We start from the raw sequence: 20,458 nt of genomic DNA, 5'->3' as shown, positions 1-20,458 counted from the left end.
ACGAATATGGTCTTTTATTGGTAAATAATATGAATTAAACAAAAAATTCATTGTAGGCATGTATTTCATTCGGTGTTGCATATTTTGTGCAATATTACATGCACAGACGTTTATCTGAGGAAATAAAGTCTGATTCCCACAAGACTGAGGGTAAAGTGAGTGGAGACAGGCCACTGTGTCCAAAATGTATTTTGAAATATATTTTTTCACAGAAAACAAGCCAAGACTATCAAATCTCAGTTTTGAAAAACACAATCTTCTCTTTTAATGACAAAAAAGTGAAACTGGGTCCCACAGACCCAAAGATCGTGCGAGGATTAATGAATAAGGGTTAAAGCAGCAGCACCGTGACAAAACATCCCTTCAGACTGGATCAGTTGATAAACAACACCAGCAGATTTGCAAAAATCAGATTCTCAGCAACAGGAAATAAAATCTCCTGTCCAGCTCTCCCTCACCTGCATGCAGCTGATTTACAATTTATCACTGTAGAATCTGCAGCATTTTTAAATCTGTGTAAGTTTACCTGTTGTAGTCTTTACATGAAAAACATTAGTTGTTAGATACACTCTCCGTTTCCAGCACAAACGTACAGTGTGTGCACTTTATTATTAAAAATGGCTGCAAAAATCAAGGCGTACAATCAAGACATGAACAACAACAACAACAATTCAGTTAATTGTCGTGTGTTTTTCAAGGAATGAAAGTTAAAATTGCAGTGTTTGGCTTACAAATATGTAATTTATTCATTAAAAAAACAACTATGCAAGGCAGCAAGAAAATATGTAAAAAAAAAAAAAATCCCCATCTTTCTTTATTTGCGTTGATATTATTTGAAAAACTGTATAGTTACAGTAATGAAACTTTACTGTTGTGGTTTTACAATTTTTCACTGTAAATTCTATGGACCTTGTTTTTTTACAGTGTTTAATATGTGTCAAATGTTACATGAGTAAATACTGATATTGCTCATTTGACATTTTGTCATTTTTATATTAGAACATTTTATTTTTATTTAATCATTTTTTTAACTGTATCTACTTTAATGACAACCACTCCCGAATATTCTCCTGGGATTAGTAAAACACTCTATTTAGTTTTAAAATTTGTGAATTTTGTGATGTTTGTAAAGTTTGTAAATTTGTGAAGTTTGTAAAATCTGCAACGCAGAAATGAGTGAGGATTTGTTCTTCTGCAACAGCTGAGATCCTGCAGAACCCTGGAGCTGGAGGGGTGAGAACACAGTGTCTCTGTTTCTATGAAAGATCACAACATGAATACAAGAGTGTCAACATCTATAAAAAAAAAAAAAAAAAAAAAAAAAAATTACAACACTTAACATTAAAAAAGCACACGATGAGTAAAAGACAGGAAATAAAGTGTGGAACTGAAAATCTGCAGTGTTCCAAGACACGATGCCGAATAATGTTCAGTTTTCATATGAGAGAAGATCTTGATCTGAAAACAACTTAATATAAAAGTGACCCAATCTGCACAAAATCTAGGGCTACCCAGGAAATGGGTTGGAAAAATCACCCAGCAGGTTTCAGAGTGTGGACTGCTGCTGTGTCCTCAGTTATTTCATGTAGAGTCTAATGAACGATTTGAGGTGAAGATGTTTTTACCTGCTGTGTGTGAGATCTGAACGCAGAGTGTGGTTTTGATCACAGGACAACTGGTTTTGAGGTGATGCAAGAAAGAGAAGGAGTTGCAGGAATGTTCAAAATGGTGATTCTTCTCTTCCCTTCAGCCACAAAATCATCAACTCCCTGGTTTTGAGGTGATAGTTTGATTTTGACAGAAATGTCTGAGGTTTTGTGAATGTAGTGTGGATTTTTGGATTTGTGTTTAAGGTTTTGAGAAAATGGATGGAGGTTTCAAGAAATGTGTTTTAGCAATTGTGAAATACTGTAAAATCTGTGGTTGAACATCAATTTGACATCACGGTGCCCACTAGGGGGCCTCAAGCGTGTTCAGAAAATGACGTTTTCACTCATCTACACGAGTAACCAAGCCTGAGCATTTATTTATTTATTTATTTTTTAAGTTCCACTTTGACAGCCGTTCCCACCAGTCATCTGATGATGGAAATATTGTTCGATCGGATTCCCTGAAAGTCAGAGAGTTGAGAAAGTCAGCTTCCCATTTTTTCACGTGTCCTGATGCACCGAGTGCGACTCAGAGGAGGTTTGCTGTCTGGGAGGAGGTGATCTGTCCTCTGAGGATGACATAGCGAACTGCTCTGGAAATAAAGAGAGGAAGTGAAAATCTGCAGATGTCCTAACATCCAAAGAAAGTTAAAAAAGAACAAACTCTCAGCGTTGTTCTTTTGTTTGTTTTAATTAGAAAGAAGACCTCGACTCAAAGAAACTGAGTCAGAGAAGTTCCTGTTTTCTGAGGTGAAACTGATGATGAACAAACCAAACGGTGTTCAGGAGGGCTGATGTCAATTCAAACCATCTACATTATTGCATTATTTATTATTTTACAATCTCCAAATAGCACAAGTTCAGTTTAGATTCAGTGATCATTTGTTTGTGTGAAACCATTGTGTCGAAATCTTTTTTTTGGGGGTCTATAAACATTCTAACTGTGTGATCTTGATTTCCTCATTCAATCCCATTTTTGCAGATGATAATGTTTGACGATAACTTATGTGTTTCAATGAATTTCTGTAATCTTTCTGCTACAGTATAATTTTCTAGAGTTTTTCAGAATTGTGGTAATAAAGAGACAGCTTGTCTTTCCTCAGCAACACAGATTTTGTATAGTCATTTTGTTGGTAAAAGTACTGATTTGGAAACACAAGGTCCAGATGAGAGACTTTTAATAGCTGAGAGCCATTTTTCATTATGTTATTCAATATATCCCAAAGTTACATTCCTATTACTTATTAATTCTAACCCAATCTGCAAAGCCTTATAATCTTGGTGAATTTATTTCCAGATTTTTTGGCATTTAACTTCTGCTTCCTTTGTGATTTTTCTGAAAAATACCCTGAAAAGTGCATTTTTCTTTTAACAGGATTTTTGTAATCCACTTGTAATCCAGACTCTTACGGAACAGCTGTAATAATGGTTTGTAGAATTTGCCGGATTCTGTAAATTGGTGAGAATTGTGGAGTCGGTGAAATTAGCTGAGACGGTGGATGATAATTCAATCCGTTACTCGCTGATTTGGTGAATTTCTGTTGACTTTTTCTGAAAAGAGGAAGTGTAGGAGCTGTTCCGGTAAAACAGTCTGGTTCTACCATTTCCCAACCGCAGAGGTGTTCCAGTGGATGGACGAACCTCCTCCTGCAGATAAAAGCAGAGACTCTTCGACGCTCCGACACGCTGGAGCTGAAGGAACCAGACGATCCGTCTCCTGCAGGTGAGTCTGGACAGGTCGGCGGAGTCGGGCCTCGTTCTTCCATCTCTGACCTGACTGAGTTGCATGAGACTGTTGAAATGTGTGTTTGTTTTTTTTATACCTTGTTTCTGATCATCTGCTCCATGATGTCTTGTGTCAAACAGATCTCAGATCAGTCGTCACCACTGGGACCATGAGGGTGAGTGTGTTTTAACCTCCATCCAGTTTCTGATGAAACACTTCAAAACAAAGTCAAATTCATCTCCGTAACTTTACAACTTCAAAAACGTTCCTGAGGACTATTTTATCAGTTCAAGACAATTTATTGATAATATTTGAGTTGTCATATTATTTATCAATCCAGGAACTACATGGTATGGAAACATAATGGAGGATACAATTTTTTTAAAGTTATACATGTTTTTTTTTTAGTGTGAAAGGGCCACAAATTGGGAGTTACAAAATAAAAGTTGATAGATAAAAACAATTTTCTGATTCTTCTTGGAAAAAGATGCTTCACTATGAACTCTGTATATATCTGATTTGTAAGGGTTTTTTTTTTTAAAATACATCCTTGATTTTTGATTGCATTTGATTTATTTTGTACTATCCCATTATTTCAGTGTTTCTCTACATAAATGGTTACACTTTTAATCTCTCCTTCGATGTAGTTAAGTTCATAACCATCCAGCTCAAAATCCGTTTTTTGAATCTGCATTCAAACAAGTTTCAGATTTGGCACTAAACTGAAACGGATTCATCAATTTTAACCCATTTAAAACAATACATTTTAACTGCTGCTGCTGAAATAGACAACACATTAATTTTACAGTTCAGCTTCCTCACAGGGTGGAGTTGGGTGGAGCAGTTCCTGTTTCTGCAGAAAAGCGTCTCAGATCTGAAGCTGCTGTCTGAAGGCTCCTCCTCTGTTCCAGCAGCCGTCGCTCCACCTCCTCCTGCTCCTCCTGCCTCCTCTGCTCACCAGCCCTTCTCCTCCTCCTCCTCCTCCTCTCCATGTGGACTGCAAAGAAATCCACGATGCAGACGTCAGCCTACCCAGCGGGGTGTACACCATCTACCCCACTGCCTCCGGTGTGCAGGTAAGCTGTAGCTGGCGACCGTGGCAACCAGATAACCAGTCTTCTTGTTAAAGTAGATTTCAAAAGTCAAGTTGACTCGCTCTGTGTGTGTGTGTGCAGGTGTTCTGTGAAATGAAGGACTTTGACGGAGGGTGGACGGTGAGTAACTCTGCAGCGTTTGAGGATCTGTGTCAGCTGAGCTGAACGGACCTCCGTCCGTCCTGCAGGTGTTCCAGAGGAGGATGGACGGCTCGGTGAACTTCTACAGGCCCTGGGACCTCTACAAGGAGGGCTTCGGCAACGCCGAAGGAGAGTACTGGCTCGGTGAGGAGACACAGACATGGAGAACCGGAACAGCAGAACAGAGACCCGTATGCACAGTCCAAGATCCAAAAGAATAAAAACCACTACATTCAGGGCTCACACAGAGGAATTCATTCACAAAACAAAGCTACAAAATCTACAGGCAAAGGTCTAAATGAAAAAAATCCACATGGTGAACGCTGGAACCGCTTCCTCCTTTAAAATGACTGAAATTATTCTGAATCTATTCCTGAAACTATTCTTAAGGTATCCTCAGCTACCTTAAAAGTATTCTTAAAGTATCTTATACTTCCTTAAAACTATTTCAAAGCTAGCTTTAGCCATCCTGAATCATTGGTAAACTACCCTATAATTATTGTTAAACTTCCCGAAAACTACCCTCGAACTATCTTTCAGCTATAGTTAAACTATCTTAAGCTACCTTAAAACTATTGGTAAACTACCCTGAACTACCTTAAAGCTATGGTTAAACTACCTCAACTAGCTTAAATCTATTCTTAAACTATCCTCTACTACTTTAAATCTATTCTTGAACTTCCCTAAACTACTCTAAACCTATTGTTAAACCACCCTAAACTACCTTAAAGCCATTGTCAAAGTACCTTGAACTAGCTTAAAACTCTTCTTAAAGTTATACGAACCTTGAGACATCCTAAAACGTCTCCCAGACTGGTCTGAATCTTTCTTAATTCCACCTCGAACAATCCCAAAAACTATCCCCAAAACCTAAGACTAGTTTTAAACCACAGTCAAACTATTAAACGGCTGTCTTGAAGATAGCTCCAAACAAAATTCTATTCAGCCTTATTTGTATTGTACCAAATCTAACGCAGTCATGTCCAGGCACTTTTACAGAGAAAAACCCAACAGTTCCACATGAGCAAGCATGGACGACTGCTGAAAGTGGGAAAAGGAAGAAACCTTTGCAGGACCAGGGTCCGAGGTGGTAGCTTCTGGTTGGGGTGATGCTCCTCAGAGGTCTGAACTCCACCCCCGGCATGTTCCTGTGTGCTTTCAGGTCTGGAGCATCTCTTTAACTTGACAAATGGCAAAGACTACCAGCTGGTGGTAGACATGGAGGACTTCGAGGGAAACAGAAGCCACGCTTATTACTCTGTGTTCTCCGTGGACTCCGAGTCTGACGGATACAGGCTGAACGTGTCTGGATTCGTCGGAAAAGAAAGTGGGTGAACACACCCACACCAGCCACAGACACCCGCATGTCCAGCGCCGAGCGGCGGTACCTGACGTTGTTCTGTGTCTCTGCAGAAGACTCCCTGAAACGTCACAACGGACAGAAGTTCTCCACCTTCGACAGAGACCAGGACAACAGCGAAGAAAGCTGTGCCAGGAAATTCATGGGGGCATTCTGGTACAACAACTGCCTGCACGCAAACCCGAACGGCCTTTATCTGTGGGGATCCCACGACACCCTCTTTGCTGGCGGAATGGAGTGGTACCACTGGAAAGGGTTCAACTACTCCCTGAAGGGCATCCGGATGATGATCCGTCCCAAGCAGTAAACCTGCATGTCGATCTCTACCGTCTCCGTTCAAACTCTCAACAACAATCAATATCCTGAATTACTGTAATGCATTAGTAAAAGTTGCAGCATCTATCCTTAATAACACAAAATTACGGTAATTGACATCTCTTTTTTCGGACTAAATAAAATATCCGCACCAATGTGACTGACTGGTGTGTATTCATCATGCTAAAGGTTTGTGATTCACATGTGAGAGAGGAGCTCTGCTGATTAAACTCCAAAGACGTCCCTTATAGGCAGAACCACAGACATATGAATAGACTTGTCATTGTCACGGACTGTTGACCTGATGGATCAGTGTGGCAGCCATGTTGGATGAGGACCTGCTTCTTCTTCAAAACATTCAGTTTAATTGAAAGATTTTTTTTTTTGGTACCATATGATTAGGCAAATCTAATCAGATAAATACTGCATTAAATTCAGTATGCAGCAGAACTCTGCAGACAGCAGGTGGCAGTATGACACAACAACAGAAAGGAAGTTCAGTGATTTTCAGCTCACTCATAAACAAGGGGATTTCAAATAAAAAGCTCAGTCACAGCTGCTGCAACCTGAAAAAAAGGTTTAATGAGAACACAATACCAACAGAGGAACCGGAGGTTAGAAAAATACAGATTAGCAGCAATCAGTCGTCTTTTACAGTTTCCAACTTCCGTCCAGCCACATTTACCATGAACACTCCCATCCTATCAGCTCTGACAGGATTCTACATGTGTACTTCTCCTCTTCATGAACACAGGCTGTTCATCATATCTGGAACGTTCAAAAAACTGTGAGGAAGCAGAGAAACAGAGCTTAGTGTTTATAGTGACCTCCGTTACTCCTGCAGTACCATTATGTCAACAATACACAACTAATAGATACTAAATGATGAACATATTATGAAAAAAATAAAGGATTGAGCCTTGTCAACTCTTACAAACATAAAAATCGAATAAATCTGATCACCCTGGTGGTAAATAGGTTAAACTATTAGTGCTGCTCAGAGACAAAAGAGATTAAGGATCTCATTAGCTTGAGTTTTAGTCCTCATCTAAGTCCATTGCCTCCAAAAACAGTTTTTTTTTCACAAAGAAAACAAAAAATAAATGGAGAAAGGTTTCAAACAAAGGAGGAAGTCCAGAATTCAAGTCAAACAACGAGCTCCTGAGTTGAAGTCATCCTGAAACCGGCCCTCCGACCGCCAGAGGGCGCTGTGAGCCGGGTGCGTCTCAGAGGACAGCTGGAGCACACCATGTGCTCCACAGGGAGCTGCAGTTAGTTAGTAGTGGAGCTGCTAACCGCTACACTGGTTAGCCGGTTACTGGAGGAGGGCGGCGGCGTTAGCGGCCCGCGCTGATGTTGCACACCTTGCAGCTGGGGTCCTTCTTGGCGTTGGCGGTGGACAGGCTCATGAGCTGGTGGCCGCTGACGCGCGTCACGCTGCCCAGCGTCACGTCCACCGGCTCGGTGTAGATCACCTCCAGGATGACGTCCTGGGCGTGGCAGAAGGACAGCGAGCCGTCGGTCTCCGCCCGGCACGTCAGGAAGGCGTTGCCGGAGCGGTCCAGGAGCGGCAGGCGTCCCCGGCAGAAGGCGTCCCCCCCCGAGCCGGCGGGCGCCAGCACCAGGATGACGTAGTGGTAGGACGTGTACATGCAGTAGAAGTCTCCGAAGTAGATGTTGGTGCTCAGATTGAAGAGGAGGTCGGCGCGAATCTGCAGAAACGCACAAAGAAGGAAGGTCAGCCTGCGCTGAGCGGCCCCGGTTCCCGCGCACGCCGCATTCAGGCACCTGGAAGCGGTGCGGCCCGTACGGGGAGTCCTGCGGCGGCTCGCCCGTGTTGAACTCGGTGTTGCAGCTGAAGAAAATCCCTCTCAGCTTCCCGCTGATGGGCGAGCCGTGGCTGCCGCTGTCGTCCTTCACCGCCGGCAGCAGGTGGCGCTGCGGAGTGTCTCCGCAGCTGCAGCGTGAAGCAGGGTTAAAGGTTACCATGAGCGGAGGAGGAGGAGGAGGCGCAGGAGGAAGAGCGAGGCATGGCGCACCTGTCCGGGTGCAGCAGCGCCTCCTGCTGGTTCCTGTAGAAGACGCTGAAGGGAAGCATGCGGCCGGACACGAGCTCCGCCTTCTGCAGGAGCTGGTTCAGGTGGAGCAGCGAGTAATCTACAAACCGAACACAGGTTACTCCTCCTCTGCACAGCACCCCTCCTGCACGCCTCCTCTCCGCCTCCTTCAGCCCCACCTGCCGTGCAGAACTGAACGATCTCGCTCCACGGAGACACGTCGTATTCTCCGTCCGGCTTCTTCGCCGCCGTCTGCACGGACACGGTGTACTCCGTCCGAGGACTCAGGAACCAGTGGCCCCGCACCGTCATCGGCAGAGGAACCGCCTTCGCCACCAGCTTGGTGGGAATCTCCTGAAACACAGAGCGAGAGGGCGCCACCTTCAGGCCAAACATCGACAACACAACATCTGATCATCTCAACACGAAGCAAACTAAACATTAGATGAGGAGTCAAATGGAGAAAAAAGGAGAAACGGCGGTCTGACCTTGTGTTTGAACTTGTTGCTGTCCTGATTTTCCTTCTTGTTCAGGTCGATGAAGAAGTGCGTGATGCGTTCACGGCCCAGCTCCGTCATGTCCCAGCTGATCCTGAAGGAGTCGCAGGTGATGTTACTGATGCAGATGTTCTGAGGAACCGGGAGGTCGCCCACCACCGCCATGCCATTGCCTGCAGAGGCCACACCTGCAGAACAACTGCCGAGTCAACGCACAGACGCTCATCTTACATCTAGATTCACAATAATATGATCAACCGCAAAAAGCAAAGTGCTTCTTTGAAAGAACGAAAGCTCATTCTGAGTAGTAAGAGGCGGAGCCTCAGCAGCAGCAGTTTTATTAGCAGGCGGACTTCAGGGGGAGGCGGAGCCTCGACCGGGGCACGGCTTCAGGTACAGGAGACACAGGAGGCAGATGTGGCTCTCAGGTTCCTGCTGCTGAAAGTGGGTCAGCGAGCTGCAGATGACAGATTACAGCGGTTCATCTCTCAGAGCAGATTACGATGAAGGATTAACCCACCGAAGGGTCACTGTGCTTTGACCCCGAATCTCACAACGACCTCAGATCTTCATCGTAGAGCCTCTCGGCTGTGATGTGGCGAACAGCTGGCCTTCCACACCGAAGGTTCCTGAAGTAACCACGAGTAGAACCAGTCCTCAGTTTCAGTTCAAGAGGTGAACACAGCATATGCTGAAATCTTTGGAGAGCAAAATGGATGAACGATCCAGGCCAGATGCCCTGATGTGAGCTTCAAAATGGAAATCCACTCACAGGGACATTTTGAGGACAGACAGAAGACAGCTGGAGGACTCTTTGGGGACGCGTGCTGTACTGTGAGGATGACCGTCCGGGCCTCTTCTGCATTCACCTCCTCCCTCCATGTGTTCGGGGACAAAGGGCTTCAGTCAGCTGACGCTCTGAACAAGGAGCCTTTTGAGGAGTGCAGGACGCTCCGACCCACTGCTCCACGTCTTCGACACAAAGTCTGTCAGCGGCGTTCAAACAGTCCTCAAGGGGAAGACATCTGCAGTCCTCATGTGCACGGTAGCAAGCACGCTTCATGATTCAGACATTTAGAGTCACAACCTGTTTGTGTTTGGAAACACAATAAGACAGTGAAGAATAATGTTGCCTCTGTGCAGCAGAAGACAGTGATCAAGTGGTGAAGTTACATGAGAAGCCCTCAGGAGACCTGAGAAGGCAGGAAAACACACCGTTCAGCTGCTTCTGTTGTCACAAAAACACTGAGCAGAAACACAGTGAAACTCTCACAGATGATGGGTGTGTTCGATTTGAATGAAAATGGAAATCTGAGTAACAGAGCAGAAAAAGACCAACAGCAAACATTTAACACTGAGGAAAACGAAGACTGAACCTCAACCAAGAACTGAGCCAAACCAGGACCAAACTCTACTGAATACTAAACCAGACGGAGACCAAACCTCCACCAAAGACTGGCTGAAACACTGACACGAACTGTGTTTCTATGTTTTGGTGTGTTTGAGAGGCTTTTGGCAGCATCTTCGCTCTCTTGGACCTGAAGATCGCTGTGGATAATCACCTCCAGCACAGGAAGAACAGCCTCCTCCATTCACTGCAAAGAGGAGGAGGAGGGCCGGACGGTGGTTGAGAAGAATGGCAATCAGGAACACTGTTTACCTACTTTTCTTTGAAAGGAAGCCTTCGGTGTTCTGTGATTCACTTTCTACCATGTGGATACTCATCTCAGTCATCTAACTAGCCAATGCACCACAAATTTTAAGGCTAAATAGTTCAAATCGGTCAGTACATTCATCCAGAAATGAGTAAAAGCAATAATATAAAAACTTATATTTAAAGTCAGGTCCTATTTATTAATATTATTTATTACTTTAAAATGAGCCTCCATCGTGTTAGGAGGAATTGGCCCTTTACAAACAAAGAATGAGCCTTATATGATCTACAACCCTCATCAAAAACTTTACTTTCAAAGTTTATATTTTTCTCCTAAGGATGACAAATTAAAAAAGTCTATTGTCCAATTAATTTTTCACAAATGCAATTTTTAATCAAACCAATCATGCATGAATATTGATAACCCACCCATAAAAATTGTTCTCTTGTTCCACAGAGTTTAATTATGAAGCGAAAAGTTATGGATGAACATCATTTTCCAAAACTGAAGCATTTGTTTGTGGAATTTACATAAACTTAATGGTATTTAGGTGATCTGAAAATCACAACTCACAAGGAATTCTGATCCTCCTAACTTTTTAAAACCACTTGGAGTTTTTATGCATCTAAAGGGAATTTTAAACTTTTTTTTTTTAATTACCAACCGTGGCTTCAAAATCTAAAGCATTAAAACCACCCTCATCAAACCTTTTAACCAATTGTGATTGTGAATGGATTTTGTTTTCCAAAGAAATTTGAAGATTACAGAATTAGCCTTCTTAATATTCTGTGATGAAATTAACATTGAGTGACAAGGATAAATAACATGAGAAACACTTTCAACTTTAGTTAATAGTTTTTTTCCAAAGATAAAAGATAGTCAAAACTCTGATCAAGTGGATAAGACCTTTTTTCATGTCCATTAAATGTTAAGAAATGTTAACATCCTCTCTTCTTAAACATTTGTAGAAACCAATATGTAATTATATAAATGCCGCAATGCAAAATCAAAAAAGCAACAATGGAAGTAGAGGACAGACTTTGTTTCCGGGGGACATTTTTTCTGACGGACTATTTTGGTTCATTTCAGAGCTGCCAGTAGGCAGGTACTGCCAACGCTAAAGTTAACAATCTGAAACATCAAAATGAATGAAAGCCATTGAAATGTTTATCCAAAAGAAAAACCACCGCGCTGCCTTTGTTTTCCAGTGAGCCTCGAGCTTAGGTGAGTGAAAAGAAAACGTATCTTGTCAATCTTCTTATATCAATCGGGCTTTACGTTTACAGTGGCATTGAACTCTGTGTTCACCTAACCTATGGCTGCACCCGTGACTTACTGCACCTTCCTACACCTTCCACCGTATTTTCACATGAAAACACACTGCATCAAACACACGGGCCAACATCTCATAATCATTACATAATAAGATGATTGGTGTCCAATGACCCAATTGTATGTTCATTGAGCTGGAAAGTTTAAACAGAGAGACACTAAAAATACTCTCTTAAAAAATATTCTTAGAAAAAAGAAATAAAAAAGTAAAATTCTGAATTTAATTATTTGACAGAATTAAATGTGTTGGAAACACGTCCTGACAACAGGCGGGAAAGCCCACAGAGCTGCACTGACCTCCGCGCTCCTCCTCCGGCTCCCTCTCGCTGTCCAGCGCTCCTCCTCCGCTGCGGGGCTCCGACATGGTGCCTCGCCTCCGGGCCGGGAGTCCCGCTGTGGTCCGGCCGCCTGATGACCGCTCACCCGCTCCCGGATGACGTCACCGCCCCTGACCCGCTTTGGGTGTGGAAGCTCGTGGTGCGTTCACGGGTAAGCTGGAGAGTCGGGAGAGTTCAGCCTGTGTGTTGACTGCTTCCTGCTCACCTGTCCAGGTGGAGCCTGCCTTCACACCCTGCTTGCTGGGATCAGATTAGCACCCTGTGACCCTGACCGTGGATAAAATGTAGAAGCTGGTTGGATCCAAGAAACATTATTTACTTCAACAGTCAGGATAGTGTCGAAAGATACAATTCTTTTCAGGTAATCACATCAGAAAAAACAGAGGTGTATCTTTGGAAAGCAAACAAATCAAAAGAGTTAGATGAACTTAAATCCTCTTTTTGTGTTCAACTTTAGTTACACTTAGTAATTCTATCAATTAGTGACTCTAATATTTATGTTTATCATTAAAATACGATAGTCTCGACAGTTCCATTGGTAGTTTACATTTGTTACCATTATAACCCCTCTGATTACTTTTCTTCACTTTCATTTCATTACTGCTGTGGGCTTTTGACCTGTGACACACCTGATCATCCAGCTGATGACACCTGACCCTCATAGATCAGAGCAGACCACTCTCCTCCAGTTCGGATGCTCACGGAGTGCTTTCGGCGCCCTCTAGTGGTGGGTACACACACATACACACACAGAGTCAGGGGTCTTAATGTTCTGGCTGGTCAGTGTGTGTACCGGATAAAGACACTGAGAAACAGCTGATGATGATGGAGGATGAAGAGGATTAAAGGCTCCATGAGAAGAGAAATAAATGAGCGCTTACATAAGAAGATTAAACACACACACACACACACACACACACACACGCACACATACACATGCACACAGACAGACAGATGAAAATAAAGAAAATCATGGTGATGAACACGTTGCTGGGCGGTGTCCTGTCGCAGCGTGCTGTCATGCCCGGTCATACGTGCCGTTGTGGCACGGTGCTATGGCTCGTTGTCACGGATGAAGCCGTGCGCCCGAGACTCAGAGTGACCAATCAGGGGTGATTTAAGGACACTTCTAGTCACATATTTGAAACTTATGCAGGAGTGATACAGTCTGAACTTTTTACCGGCAGAATTATTCCGATGGCAATATTTAACAGGCATTTATTCTACATATTCTGGTTTCTTCTGGTCCACGAATTAAAGAAAACAAGAGGAAATCTTCAGAAAATGGCCTGTCTCAGAAGGAATAATTCTTTTGTTAAATTTTCACATGCAAAGTTTCATCCAGAGAAGTGTCGTGTTAAAACAAGAAGATCAAGAGTCAAACATGAGACCTGTAAATATAAAGCAAAACAAAGGAAGCTGCTTATTTAAATGTTGGCGTCTTTATTTTAGTGAAGATTACGGATCATGAATTGTGACAATTTGTCAAAGCAGTTTCCTCCAACCACACAGAAAAACCCTCCAGCTTTCCCACAATCCCCTCTGTTCCTCACTCTCATCATTAATCTGTACCGATTCTCATGTTTCTGTTTCTGTCAATCATGAAATCAAAGAAAGAAAAACAGCATCAGAATAGTTTTTTTTTCTTCCTCTGGGTACAAAAATAAGATCTAAGTGCCTCACGCACTTTAATACTGTCTCTGCTCCATGTCGTGTTCACAGTTCGGCGTGTAAAACGTCTGCGCTCCTCATCCCGGGAGCAGACGATGGTTTTATCAAGAGATCAGACATGAAACCTTTCTGGGAGACAAAAAGAGGTCGGAAAAAAAAAAAAAAGAAGAAGCATAGTACAAAACCATAATGATGAAAACAAAGAACTACAAATCCCACCTCTCAAGGAAATAATAAGTCGGGGTTAAGCCTCATAGCATGTTGCCTCAGAAGAGCTGGCACTCTGGTCGCTTAGCAGGCAGAAAATTCCCACTTCAGAGTCGAGGGTGTTTCCGTGACATCAAGAAACACGACAAGTCCCTTTCACCAAAATCTGAAGAAACACGACGATCCTAAATTTTTCTGGAAACTCTTCGTTATGCAGCCGTTGACGCTCCAGCTCTTATTCGTAGTTAGAGAACAACGTCCCACAGGTTTCACTTTAACGGCGATAAAGTTGGTTTATCACATCGGAGAATACGTTTCCTCATGAAGATGAAGTGTTGTCCCGTTGAGCGACGTCGCGTTGGCTTCTCAGAGCTTCTTACTTTCCCAGTTTTGAGTTTGTTTCTGTGTATTTCTCCCAGCTGACAAGTCGGAACTTTCCCATTTTCCCAGCAACTAATGAACGCTCAATAAAACTTGTAAACAAACACTAAGAATAAGAAAATCCCGAAGTCCGATCACAACCACCATCGTGGTCAGAGAGTGGGGAAGATGGGGGAGGAGGTGGAGGCAGGGGGCGCTTGGGGTGTGTGGTGGGTGGGGTGACGAGTCCCGGGCGTCCTTCTACATGTCATCTCGAAGCGTTAATACTGGTTCCCCCTGAAGCTGGGCCCTCGCCGTCCGTACGCTCGTCCAGCTGGCCTTCTAGAAAACGCCGTATCCGTCAGCGTGGCGTGCTTGCACCGCAAAGGCCGGGTAGCCCTCGTAGGTGGCGTAGGCAGTCAGGTCCTGGCCCAGGGACACAGCCTGCTTCAGCTGGGACGCAACTGCCGAGGACGCCGGGCTCGCCAGAGCGTAGCCTGCAAGGAAGCACAACACACACTCAGACACGGCGCACCGAGTCAGTGCTAATGTTAGTGTGTCGCTGTGAGGAGGACTGGTGTTAGCATGCAGCTCTGGAGGAGACACGGGGCTCTGTGGCTAGCTTAGCGTTAGCACAGCTGTCTGACAAAAACGAATGAACTCCTGTCCAGAAACACAGTGAGGCTTACAGATGGGTACTTTGTTTAAACTCATCCAAACATGTCCAGGACTATGTCCAAACCCAGGTCTAAAACTATGTCCAATGTGAGTCTGAAGACAGGTTTAAAACTAGTCCAAAAACAGTCTAAAACCTGTCTAAATCAGTACGAAACCAGAGCTACGCTTAAATATACAACCGTGTCCAAAACCAAACTAAAAGCTGGAAGGAAACTGGTCCTAAACCAGATCCAAGCACCAGTCCAAAAACAGGTGTACAACCAGTCCAATACTCGTCTAGCTCAAAATTTAGGAGGTCCCTACAGTGAAGAAGATTCAACATGTTCGCAGCGTCTTCCTGTAATACTGCTCTGGGGTGTGTTAGTGTGGTGTGCAGTGAAGCGTTAGTCGGCTTGGGGTACGGACCTTCACATACCTGGGAAGGCCACAGAGGCCACGGTGGCTTCGGTGGCGCCCTCGGTCTGCAGGCCCAGCGTCTGCAGCGTGTGCTCGGCTGCGTGCACTTTAGCTTCCTCCACGGCGGCGCACAGTTTAGTGGGCGTGAAAGGATGGCTGCAAACAGACACTTCATGAGCTCAGCTGGGAACGGCAGGAACGTTAGCACAAGCATGAGCAAAAGCAAACTAAGGAGCAGCTGAGTAACAGAAACACCAGCATCATGAGCAATGGCATTAACAGGAAGTGTCAGAGCAGCAGTATTCATCACCACAGTAGCAGCTTTAGCTTTAGCAGCACTATTGTGAGTACTGACACATTGGGGTACTGTGTAGCCAGAGCTGGGATGGTGATCTTGTAGAGGAAGAGTTGTCTCTGGTCCGGACTGATGGCTGAATGCAGCTGGTAGACGGGCTGACCCCAGTTATTCTTCTGGCACAGCTCCTCCAGGACCTGACACACACACACACACACACACACACACACACGCACACACACCACAGGTATATTTCTAGAGATATCAAGGCCGTAAGTTCCCTTAGTTAAAGTAATAAAAAAATGTACTTTTCCTTCCCTGATGTCAGCTCGCTTTGGTTGTTCACTGACAGAGTCGGTGGCGTGCTCTCACCTGTGGCGCTGGTTTGATGGCGGCTGTCTTCAAGCTCATGGCGGCCGGGTTCATGGGGGTCAGCTCCATCCCGGGCAGCAGGTCGTACAGCTTCTCCTCTGCCTGCTTCTCCGCTTTCAGCCCATAGTGGCCGCCACCGCCTCCACCGCCTCCGCCCCGACCCACAGCTCCTCCCCCGGCAGCGTAGGCCAGGTAGCCCCGCCCACCCAGTCCCCGCACCCCCGCAGCCCCTACAGGTACAGTCATGTAAATTTCTACAGGAGACCGAAAAGGTGTGAAATCAATCAAATCACCGCAAATCAGGGTCACACAATCATCCAATCACAGTAAACAATGGTAACCATGACAACAGCACGTCTTCTTCTGAAGTCCTGCCCTGATGTGTCTGCTTATCATTGTGCTCGCCTGCGTGAGTTCTCATTTACAAGTAAGGCTTGATTGATGGGTTGATTGAAGGCCGAGATGATTTCAGGATTTCGGACTCTGTGATTGGTTCGATTCCTCATTAACAATTTGGGGCTATGTGCTGTTTATTGATTGACATCAGCCAATGATGAAGCTCCGCCCCCCCTGCTTGTGTTCCCGCTAACAGTTTATACACTATTTTTAGTAAATTTCTTTTTTTAACCTCATTCTACTTTGAGTTTTTTCTTTATATACCTTTATATTTTTATTTCCTAGGTATCATTGGAGAAAATATTAAGATGCTTGTTCACAGCTGTTCCACAGATAGTAGGAACAGAATAGAGGGGGTTACTACAGGTTGTGTGTATGAACTACTGCGTGTGTGTGCATAAGAATGTGTGCAGTAGTGTTGTATTAGGGATCAGTGCACAACTGTCTGCTGCTCAGCTTTGATTGGTCGCTTGGGGGCGGGGCTTCACCTGCTGTCTGCACTATACAGATAAAACTCATGGCGCACTCACCTCGGACGGATGGCGTCCTCATCACGCCCCGACCTCCTCCCACGTGAGCTTTGGCTGCCGGAAAGCGGAACTGACCTGGGATGGCCGCGTAGGCCTGGGGGGCATAAAACACAGGCGCACCGAGGTACGCCGCCGAGGGGTCGTACACCTGTGGGAGGAGACCGGCGAGTTATTATCGAGGGGATATCGTCATACAGCTGTTGATACTTGAAACCAAGTGCAGATGTGGTGCATTCAGGGTCCGACCTGTCTCAGTGTAGGTGTGCTGTGTTCAAGGTCCTACCTGTCCCAGAGTGTAAGCTGTGTAGTCGGTCTGCAGCAGGGAGCCCCCTCGTCCTCCAGTTCCTCGGGTGTAGCGAACATAACTGTCTTTATCGACGGGTTTGGCCAGAGTGACTTCGATAGGAGACCCGTCTACCACCTGGAGGAGACGGGGAGAAGTGAGGACTTACTCTTCACTCTGGAAACACTGGTGATGCCAGCAAGACTGGAAATAACTGGAATATTGGGGAAGCGCACTCAGCTACAGGACTAGAAAGGTGGAGGACAGCAGATACAGAATGGGTTGTGATAGAAGAAACTAGAAGAGGACACACGATGCAGAGTGACGCTGTGTTTACGTGACGGTTTGAACTCCTCCTCACCTTTCCATTGAGCGCGTTCATGGCGTTGATGGCGTCTTCTCTCTGAGTGAAGTGGACGAAGGCATAGTCTCTGATCTTCTTCACTCGCTCCACCGCTCCTGCAGCACAGAAATGTTTTTTTAGTAATCACACCCGCAGAAGAAAGACGTGCTGCATTCACTGACCCCCCCCTCCGGACATGAGGTCTCACCTGGCTTGAGGCTGCTGAACTCTTTCTCGATGGTCTCTTCTGTGGTCTGCAGCATCAGGTTCCTCACATACAGGATCTTAACAGCTGCCATGGTGTCCTCATCCACCTCCACCTCAGGCTCCGCCCAGTCAACCGCGATGGCATGACCCCACAGCTGTATACGGCCTGGGAGATATAACAGGTGAGGCTTCATGACACGAGTCAAAGGACAAGTGAGTGTTTAGCTAACTGAGCCAGTCAGAGCTCTTGTTTTACTGGCCCAGGACCCAGTAACGTGCGCTGTGATTGGTTGGTGATAACAAAGTCGCTCAGCTCCTCCGAAGGAGACTTTGACATGTTTTATTGTGTTGTTTTGTGAGTGTGTCATGTGACTGTGTCATATTGTGTTTATCGCTCTCAAAGCGATAAACACAATATACATTTATGGGTATGTGTGGTTATTTATGATTTGGTAAAAGTTAGAGAGTAGAACCTAGGAGTTCAGTTTACAGATGGACTTTGAATGCACCATCCAAGGGCATTTAAGGGACACCTCTCGAAATGCTCTGGAATTTCTACCCTGCATATTTTAGAGGTTTTTTTTTTCTACTTTAAAGACTTGAGTCAACATCCTTACAAATCATTAATGTCCTTTCAAGCCTGTTAAACTGTAAAAGTGTCAAACTGACCAAATCACTTACAGCTTAACTTCAGCTATGAAAGAACCTGCGGTTTCGACCCATGTGTCTGTATCTTTCTGAAGACGATCGCCTGTTTAGTCCTCCTATTCAATACTATACTTTGATATGTGCAGGAGTTACAAAAAGTGGCCCCTTGCCGCGGTGAATGGCGTCTGCTTCTACCTGGCAGCAGTTTTCGGCGGGCCATGGCGGCGGCTCGGTGGCTGTCGTACTCCACGAAGGCAAAGCCACGGTTCTTGGACTTGTCGGCAGCGCTGGGGTACACAATGACGTCCACCACCCCTTCGGTCACCTTCCTCATCTCGGTCAGGATCTCCTCGCGCTTCTTGGTTTTAGGAATGCCGCCCACAAACAGCCGACAGTTATCCACGCTGGCACAGACTCCCAGTAGGCGGCCGTTCCTGCAGAGAACGGAAACACAGTGAGACCGAGGGCGAGCCTGAGGTCAGTTCATGGCATGTAGGTAGTGTCTCTTCATGGTTGGTGAAGGTCTTTGTGGGGCGATGAACAGATGTGTGCTGATGAAGACGCCTCCATAGATTTACAGCTGCAGTGATGTTGAGGATGAAGGGTGAATTCAGCAGCTGGACCTGATCTCGTAGTTGTTGAGCTGTTTCATGGCAGCTCTGGCCTCCTGTTTGGTGCTGAAGGTGACGAAGGCGTAGCCCCGGTTGTTCCCGTTGAAGTCCATCATCATTCTCACTTCGTAGATCTTCCCGAACTGGAAGCGGGAGCAGAGAGAGATCAGGTGATGAGCGGGTCTCTGCGTCCAGCCGCTCTCAGTCACAGTGTCTTTGCTCGTCACACCTTCTCACACAGAGGGACCAGCTCGTCCTCGAACACGTCTCTGGGAAGTTTCCCCACAAAGATCTCACTGCCTCTCTCTGGTGGACCTCCATCCCAGCCGGGCGGAGGACCTCCGTACCGCCGCTGACCATTCTCCTGCACAGCCACCACAATCAGACCGACAGACAGACGGACGGAAGGACAGGCAGACTCAGGACATCTTCCTACCTGTCTCAGCTGGTAGCCAGTCCGCTGCATTAGTGCCCGGAGCGCCGCCTCCTTCTGTGTCCCCGTCAGTCCATCCCCTCCTGCTTTCTGATTGGTTTCCATTGGGTGTGATTGACAGCAATATGTAAATCAGGGAAATTAGGGGTGCTCACTGCAATGACAAAATGAGACCTTCTGGATCAGCGGACAGCTGCCACAACCCTATGTTTATGTCTGATTTCCATCTGCTTTCTTGTACTGTCTCATTCCATCTCTGCTGTCTCACACTGAACCGTCCTGTCTTGTCCTTTCTCATCTTGTCTTGTTTTGTGTCACTCTTAAGAAAACAGAGAAACGATGAACAAGTTGAAGAATATGCTCATATGACTGATAAATGTTTCTCATTGTTAAGTTTTGTTCATCGAGATGTGACTGACTTGTTCTGTTCAGTGGTGAACTGTTGAACAGGGAAAGTTACTGTTATCAAGACAGAGATCATGCTAGCGGCACATTACCTTAGCACACCAGATAGAGCAGCACGATGAAGCTACTCTCCACATTCTGTTCACTGTTAAGATAAAGCCTTTTCTCCCTGTGAGTTCCCTCAGATCAGGAATATGTTGGCCCATACCTGAAGCTCTCTTCATGTATCCGAACTGCATTTACTTCCCAGTGCGGTGGATGCTGCTGGTGTCATACGGGCTGAGATACAGCGTTAGCTTCTCTGAGGCCGACGGCGGCCGGAGGTCAAGGTCTGCTTGCTAATCATTGACCGAGTGTGCAGGTCTGCACGACCGACACACCAGGCTGCTGAATCAACAACCAACCTGAAACTCTGCCTGCAGAAAAACGTCTATCCCTGAAGATCCAGAACCAAAGATG

General features: G+C 45.3%; 3 protein-coding genes across 5 annotated transcripts; 1 reads left to right on the top strand and 2 right to left on the bottom strand.

The window, feature by feature from the left end:
- The first annotated feature begins 3,269 nt into the window (after positions 1–3,269).
- Positions 3,270–6,445, top strand: LOC115392846 (microfibril-associated glycoprotein 4-like). 2 transcript variants are annotated; one of them, XM_030097469.1, is made up of 7 exons: positions 3,270–3,372; positions 3,516–3,550; positions 4,290–4,451; positions 4,551–4,589; positions 4,658–4,754; positions 5,773–5,937; positions 6,024–6,445. In XM_030097469.1, the coding sequence occupies exons 2-7, from the start codon at positions 3,545–3,547 to the stop codon at positions 6,275–6,277; spliced, it is 723 nt and encodes a 240-aa protein (XP_029953329.1). In that variant the 5' UTR covers positions 3,270–3,372; positions 3,516–3,544; the 3' UTR covers positions 6,278–6,445. The 2 variants fall into 2 exon arrangements, with proteins under 2 accessions (XP_029953329.1, XP_029953328.1); XM_030097468.1 differs by having other exon boundaries at positions 4,287–4,451.
- Positions 6,446–7,431: 986 nt separating this feature from the next.
- On the bottom strand, positions 7,432–9,464 carry LOC115392845 (phytanoyl-CoA hydroxylase-interacting protein-like). The gene is made up of 6 exons (XM_030097467.1): positions 9,360–9,464; positions 8,831–9,027; positions 8,522–8,696; positions 8,325–8,442; positions 8,074–8,242; positions 7,432–7,997 (listed from the first exon to the last, which is right to left on the bottom strand). Exons 2-6 carry the CDS (start codon positions 9,002–9,004, stop codon positions 7,623–7,625), a joined length of 1,011 nt encoding a protein of 336 aa, XP_029953327.1. The 5' UTR covers positions 9,005–9,027; positions 9,360–9,464; the 3' UTR covers positions 7,432–7,622.
- Positions 9,465–14,744: 5,280 nt separating this feature from the next.
- On the bottom strand, positions 14,745–19,699 carry LOC115393223 (APOBEC1 complementation factor-like). 2 transcript variants are annotated; one of them, XM_030098088.1, is made up of 12 exons: positions 19,598–19,699; positions 19,391–19,525; positions 19,174–19,304; positions 18,746–18,984; positions 17,904–18,068; positions 17,714–17,811; positions 17,353–17,490; positions 17,070–17,217; positions 16,144–16,397; positions 15,832–15,968; positions 15,496–15,632; positions 14,745–14,899 (listed from the first exon to the last, which is right to left on the bottom strand). In XM_030098088.1, exons 1-12 carry the CDS (start codon positions 19,697–19,699, stop codon positions 14,745–14,747), a joined length of 1,839 nt encoding a protein of 612 aa, XP_029953948.1. The 2 variants fall into 2 exon arrangements, with proteins under 2 accessions (XP_029953948.1, XP_029953949.1); XM_030098089.1 differs by having other exon boundaries at positions 16,144–16,373.
- Positions 19,700–20,458: the final 759 nt, after the last annotated feature.

Source organism: Salarias fasciatus, chromosome 8 (assembly GCF_902148845.1).
Source record: "Salarias fasciatus chromosome 8, fSalaFa1.1, whole genome shotgun sequence".
Classification (NCBI taxonomy): domain Eukaryota; kingdom Metazoa; phylum Chordata; class Actinopteri; order Blenniiformes; family Blenniidae; genus Salarias; species Salarias fasciatus.
Note: the sequence above shows the minus strand (reverse complement) of the source record. Positions and strands in the feature narration are given on the sequence as shown.

Bases quoted from the DNA above. Each gene is read 5' to 3' on its own strand.
- LOC115392846 (XM_030097468.1), top strand. The intron at 4,452-4,550 runs GTAAGCTGTAGC...GTGTGTGTGCAG, and splicing joins CCACTGCCTCCGGTGTGCAG to GTGTTCTGTGAAATGAAGGA. The intron at 4,755-5,772 runs GTGAGGAGACAC...GTGTGCTTTCAG, and splicing joins CGAAGGAGAGTACTGGCTCG to GTCTGGAGCATCTCTTTAAC.
- LOC115392845 (XM_030097467.1), bottom strand. From the start codon at position 9,004: ATGGCGGTGGTGGGCGACCTCCCGGTTCCTCAGAACATCTGCATCAGT. The intron at 8,697-8,830 runs GTCAGACCGCCG...TCTGTGTTTCAG, and splicing joins GCAACAAGTTCAAACACAAG to GAGATTCCCACCAAGCTGGT. The intron at 8,443-8,521 runs GTGGGGCTGAAG...TTCGGTTTGTAG, and splicing joins CGTTCAGTTCTGCACGGCAG to ATTACTCGCTGCTCCACCTG.
- LOC115393223 (XM_030098088.1), bottom strand. From the start codon at position 19,699: ATGGAAACCAATCAGAAAGCAGGAGGGGATGGACTGACGGGGACACAG. The intron at 19,526-19,597 runs GTAGGAAGATGT...GTGGCTGTGCAG, and splicing joins CTGGCTACCAGCTGAGACAG to GAGAATGGTCAGCGGCGGTA. The intron at 15,633-15,831 runs GTCAGTACTCAC...GTCTGTTTGCAG, and splicing joins GCTACACAGTACCCCAATGT to CCATCCTTTCACGCCCACTA.